At 42.8% G+C, this 4,735-nt stretch overlaps 2 protein-coding genes across 2 annotated transcripts; one reads left to right on the forward strand and one right to left on the reverse strand.

Moving 5' to 3' along the window:
- The first annotated feature begins 1,447 nt into the window (after positions 1–1,447).
- On the forward strand, positions 1,448–1,915 carry LOC149225453 (uncharacterized). The gene has a single exon (XM_089379937.1). The coding sequence runs from the start codon at positions 1,448–1,450 to the stop codon at positions 1,913–1,915; it is 468 nt and encodes a 155-aa protein (XP_089236063.1).
- Positions 1,916–2,607: 692 nt separating this feature from the next.
- On the reverse strand, positions 2,608–4,449 carry LOC149225454 (cytochrome P450 77A3-like). The gene has a single exon (XM_089375091.1). The coding sequence runs from the start codon at positions 4,312–4,314 to the stop codon at positions 2,806–2,808; it is 1,509 nt and encodes a 502-aa protein (XP_089231217.1). The 5' UTR covers positions 4,315–4,449; the 3' UTR covers positions 2,608–2,805.
- Positions 4,450–4,735: the final 286 nt, after the last annotated feature.

Genomic DNA, 4,735 nt, shown 5'->3' on the forward strand with positions numbered 1-4,735 from the left:
GTTTCAAAGGAATATTTGGAGGGTTTGTTTAATATTAAGGTGAATCCTATCAAGGATGGAGTAAAACATCTTGGTTTTTATCTAAAACCTGTGCATTATAAGAAATCTGATTGGATGTGGATAATGGACCGTTTCCACAAAAGAATTGCTGGGTGGGAATTCAAGTGCCTCCCTTTGGCTGGCAGGGTGGTTTTGGCACAATCGATGCTGGCTCAGATGACAGTATATTGGGGCCATTTGTTCTTTATCCCCTCAGGTATCATTTCCGTGCTTAACAGGTTGATGGCAAATTTTATATGGGGAGGTTGTGGGGAGAAAAGAAAATTTCACCTGACTAGTCTCAAAAATATTACGCTTCCTAAAGAGTTAGGGGGTTGGGGTATTTTGGATATTAGAACTTTTGGTAAGACTTTTCTATGCAAATCACTATGGAGAGGCATAAGTGGGGACAACCTTTGGAGTACATCATTAAGGAAGAAATACATGGGGAACAAGGAATTAATATATTGGTACAGAAAAGGAACTTTTAGACACACAAGGATCTGCTATTTGGTTGAGTTTCAGGAAAATATAATCTATCTTCCTAAGAAATCTCTTTTGGAATTTCCAAAATGGAAGAAATATATAATTTGGTTTCGATCATATAATGGGTACTGAGGAAAATCTCATCATTCCTCAAAACATCATAAAGGCCCTCCATAGAAGGGGTCTATTCACATGGAATCAGATTATAGTAGGATGGCAGGGGGTTATCCCTATTTGGAAGGAGCCTACAGTCTTGGGTTTAAGACGTGAATTAATTCAGCTTTGGAATAGCATAATGATGCACATGAACCTTTCTGGAATTTGCTGTTTGGAGGGAAATGATTCCTTTACCTGGAGAGGAAAAAGGAAGGGGATGGAAGTACAAGTAAAGGACATTTACTCTAAATTAGTTAAGGATATCCCCTCTCCTAATAATATGATTTTTCCACTATCAATGTGGAAAACTGGGGCTCCCAACAAAATGATTCACTTTTCCTGGCTTGTGTTTCATAACAAAAATCTTACCTGGGAGAACCTTCAAAAGAGGAACTGGGCTAGTCCAGGTATTTGTTTACTATGTAGAAAGGAGGAAGAAACTAATTCTCATTTATTCCTTAATTGCATCTTCACAATACGTTTATGGATGGATCTTGCTCATTATTTTGGGCTCAGGTTGGTGACACATTCTACTATGCAAGAAGCTTTGATATGGTGGAGCTCTCAGAAAACAAGACTTAGATCCATTCCGCAACTTCTTCTATGGTCAGTATGGAAGTGGAGGAATTGTTTAGTTTTTCAAGATGGGAAGGAAAATAAGAAGCCTGTGCTAGACAAGATTATATCTTCTCATTTCTCCCTCCCATCAAAGACAACTGGCCATAAAAACAAAAACAAAAATTCAAAGAACAGTGCAGTTTTTCAGATGGGCTTCCCGTGGGCATTTTTTGATGGGGCTTCTCAGCAGGGTACATGTGCTTGTGGTGTTCACATTGAAATGAATGAAGAGCAGCAAATATCATTTTTTTGGAATGGAGGAAAGGGTACGAACAATAAAGCTGAAGCAATGGCTTTGGCTGGTCTTCTTCACCTGGGCACATTTTTTAACATTCAGAACCTTCATATCTTCGGGGACTCAAAAATCATCATTGAGCATGTCAAAAGGAAATCAGTCATAAAGCTCCCCATGTTATCAGGTTGGATGAACAGGATTGATGCATTATGGAACAGGAAAAAGGACTACAGTATCAATCATGTGGACAGATTCCAGAATCAGAAAGATGATACTTTGTCAAAGATGGGACTAGCGAGCCAGCTTGGTATATGGAAAATGGAGATACAAATGGGCTCAGTCACATATCAGATAGAAGACTTCTCTTGGCCGGGTTCTTGATCCACTCTGTTTTTGGTATCTTTCAGGGATTTTTATTGTGGCTAAATGTTTTCTACCTATTCGCGGGAGGTATGATCTCTTTTCTATCTTTTGGTTTTATCCCAACTAGTGGTTTTTTATTTCTATCTATATGAGCCAGGAAATTTTCCTGATATCTTGGATGAGTTTCTCATGCTCATACATATCTTTTATTATACATATTGCGACTCTCCTTGCAATGTATCTATTATCTCAGTATGTTGTGTTTTTACACAGCGTTTTTAGATCATGTTACTGTCAAAGCATATCACTTTCTCAGTATGTAAATATTCTGACATTAATACAAACACTACATTTTTTTTACTGATAGAAAAAAAAAAAAAAAAATAATAATAATTTAATTCTTTCGATCGATACGATACGATTTTTTAATTAGAATCAATTGAGTCCGATCAAAACTTATGAAAGCATTCTGTGCAATCCTATTAAATTTATATTTTTCATTATTGTTTTTTTTACATGTTTCTTAATTACATTTTAACTTAATTTTATGTTTAAAACTCAAAATTTCACACCATTTTAATAATATATTAGACAAAGCCATAATGTGATAATTTTTTATCTCTTCAACCAGTAGCTAGAGCTTAGTTACCTTATCCCATAAAATTCCATATCCAATAATTAAAGGAAGAAATACAAATCAACGATTGACTATTAGGACATCACAATAATTCATAGCCAATGATAAAAGGCATAAAAAACAAATCGCCGATTGATTGTTTGGACATCCACATAATTCAAACCACATACATTAAAGAGAAAAATGTTCACAAAAGCAAGTATTTTAATTCAATTACAGTACAGAATGCACTAAGTATCGAACCTGTTATCTCTCGTAAGCTTCCACCACTCTAATTACCTCCGTTCCTCCTTTCCTTTATGACCGCCTGCAGAGGGTATTTCATAACCGTAGTGAATTGCTGCGTCTCGGACAGATCAACCGTCTCCCCGGGCTTGCAATCCCACGTGAATTCCTGAACAAGTCGGGCGACGATGAGATTTAAATGGAGCATAGCCATCCCTAAACCGGGACACACCCTCCGCCCTGCGCCAAACGGCATCATCTTTATCTCCTTTGTCCCTGTCAAATCCACTTCCACACCCTCATCAACAAACCGCTCCGGCTTGAATTCCGACGGGTTCGGCCACACTCGGGGATCCATCCCTATGGCCGCCACGTCGAAATTGATGGATGCGTCAGTCGGGACCTTGTAGCCAGCAAGTTCGCAGGGTCGGGTGACGGCGTGGCTGAGGACAAAGTGTCCGGGAGGGTGGCGTCTCAGGGTTTCCTTGACCACGGCACCGAGATAAGGCATCCGCTGCAGGTCGTTTTCATCCGCCAGTTTCTCCTTGCCAGTGACGCCGACGATCTCATCGTATAATCTCGTCTGTATGTCTTGACGGATCACCAGATTCGCCATCAACCACTGCAGAGACGTTGTGGTCGTATCGGTGCCGCCGGTGATGAATTCGAAGGAGAGAGTAACGAGCTCGTCGTCGTTGAGGCTGCGGCCGCCGTCCACTCTCAGATTGAACAGCGTGTCCACGTACGCACCGCCGGCCGGAGGGGGCGCATCACGGCGCTGGTTTATGAGGGTGAGCAGGGTTTCTCGCTGCCTATGACGGATCTCCTCCCTCCGCGCCCGGCGCCGCCGGTTGAAGAACCCCAGAATGGCTAAGGCTTCGTCCAGACCTCCGCCGTTGAGGAGGACCTCTCGCATGACGTCCTGGATGGATATCACCGTCTCCTCGTCCGGTTTGCTGCCGAAGCACATCCACAGGAGGATACAGAAGACCGCGTTTCGAAGCTGCTCCACCACGCTCACCGCTCCCCCGTTGCGAGCCGCTTCGTTTTTCAGGTTTTCCACCAGGCGGCCGATGCCCCATTCCCTCACCTCCCCAAAGGCCTTCATCGCCGAAGCGCTCAGGGCTTCGCTAACCAGATTCCTGCGAAGGCTCCGCCACAGCGGCCCGTATGTGGCCGAACTGATGCTGTGCTGATTGCTGTTGAAGATTTTCTGCATCCCGCGGGCAGGCGGGCGGTCAGAGAAGAGGGAGCCCTTCTGTATGAGCGCCTCGTGTGCAAGCTCGCCGCTGGCGATTATCAGCAGAGGGCGGGGACCGACCCACATGGTGAATATGGGCCCGTATGTCTCATGGAATTTCTTCACTGAGCTGTGAAAGGCACCGCTTGCAAATCCAATCTGGAGGAGGTTCCCTACAATCGGCCATGCCGGGGGGCCCGGGGGCAGGTTCTTGCAGCGCCAGATCCTCCATAGAACCAGTCGGAGGAAGATCAAGGATATCACGAGAAGCAGAACAGCCTGGAGAAACGAATTGAGTCGAAACAGAATCGCCATGGAAATTCACATGCAAGGGTTTGGTGCAATGTCTGGTATATGCGCGGGGTTTTACTACTTTAGGATGACGGAACTCCATTACGTTTCCTGTCCGCCGACTTATCACTAGAAACAATTGACTTATTCTGGTCCTTACGACACGTTCAACGACTTATTCTCGGGACGCATTCGCTATTACACCAATTAAAACAAAGAGGAGGGTGCACTGTGTGAACCCCTTGAGAGAGCGTACGCAAAGGAGGAACCACAAATTTCAATGTGGATTTATTACTTTTTTCGAATGATGGATGGGATAAATATAATATTATTGGTTGGGTATATTTTATGTGATAATGTTGATGTTAACCCAATTGAAATCATTTATTTTATTATATATTTCATAGGGTTAAAATTGTTAATTTTATGTATAGATTTTTAATTA

The sequence above is a fragment of the Pinus tabuliformis genome, chromosome J (genome assembly GCF_031772625.1).
Source record: "Pinus tabuliformis cultivar Carrire ecotype Pingquan chromosome J, CPIR1, whole genome shotgun sequence".
In the NCBI taxonomy this organism is placed as follows: Eukaryota; Viridiplantae; Streptophyta; class Pinopsida; order Pinales; family Pinaceae; genus Pinus; species Pinus tabuliformis.

What these genes read in the sequence shown, in the direction of transcription:
- LOC149225453 (XM_089379937.1), top strand. Translation starts at nt 1,448, where the DNA reads ATGGGCTTCCCGTGGGCATTTTTTGATGGGGCTTCTCAGCAGGGTACA.
- LOC149225454 (XM_089375091.1), bottom strand. Translation starts at nt 4,314, where the DNA reads ATGGCGATTCTGTTTCGACTCAATTCGTTTCTCCAGGCTGTTCTGCTT.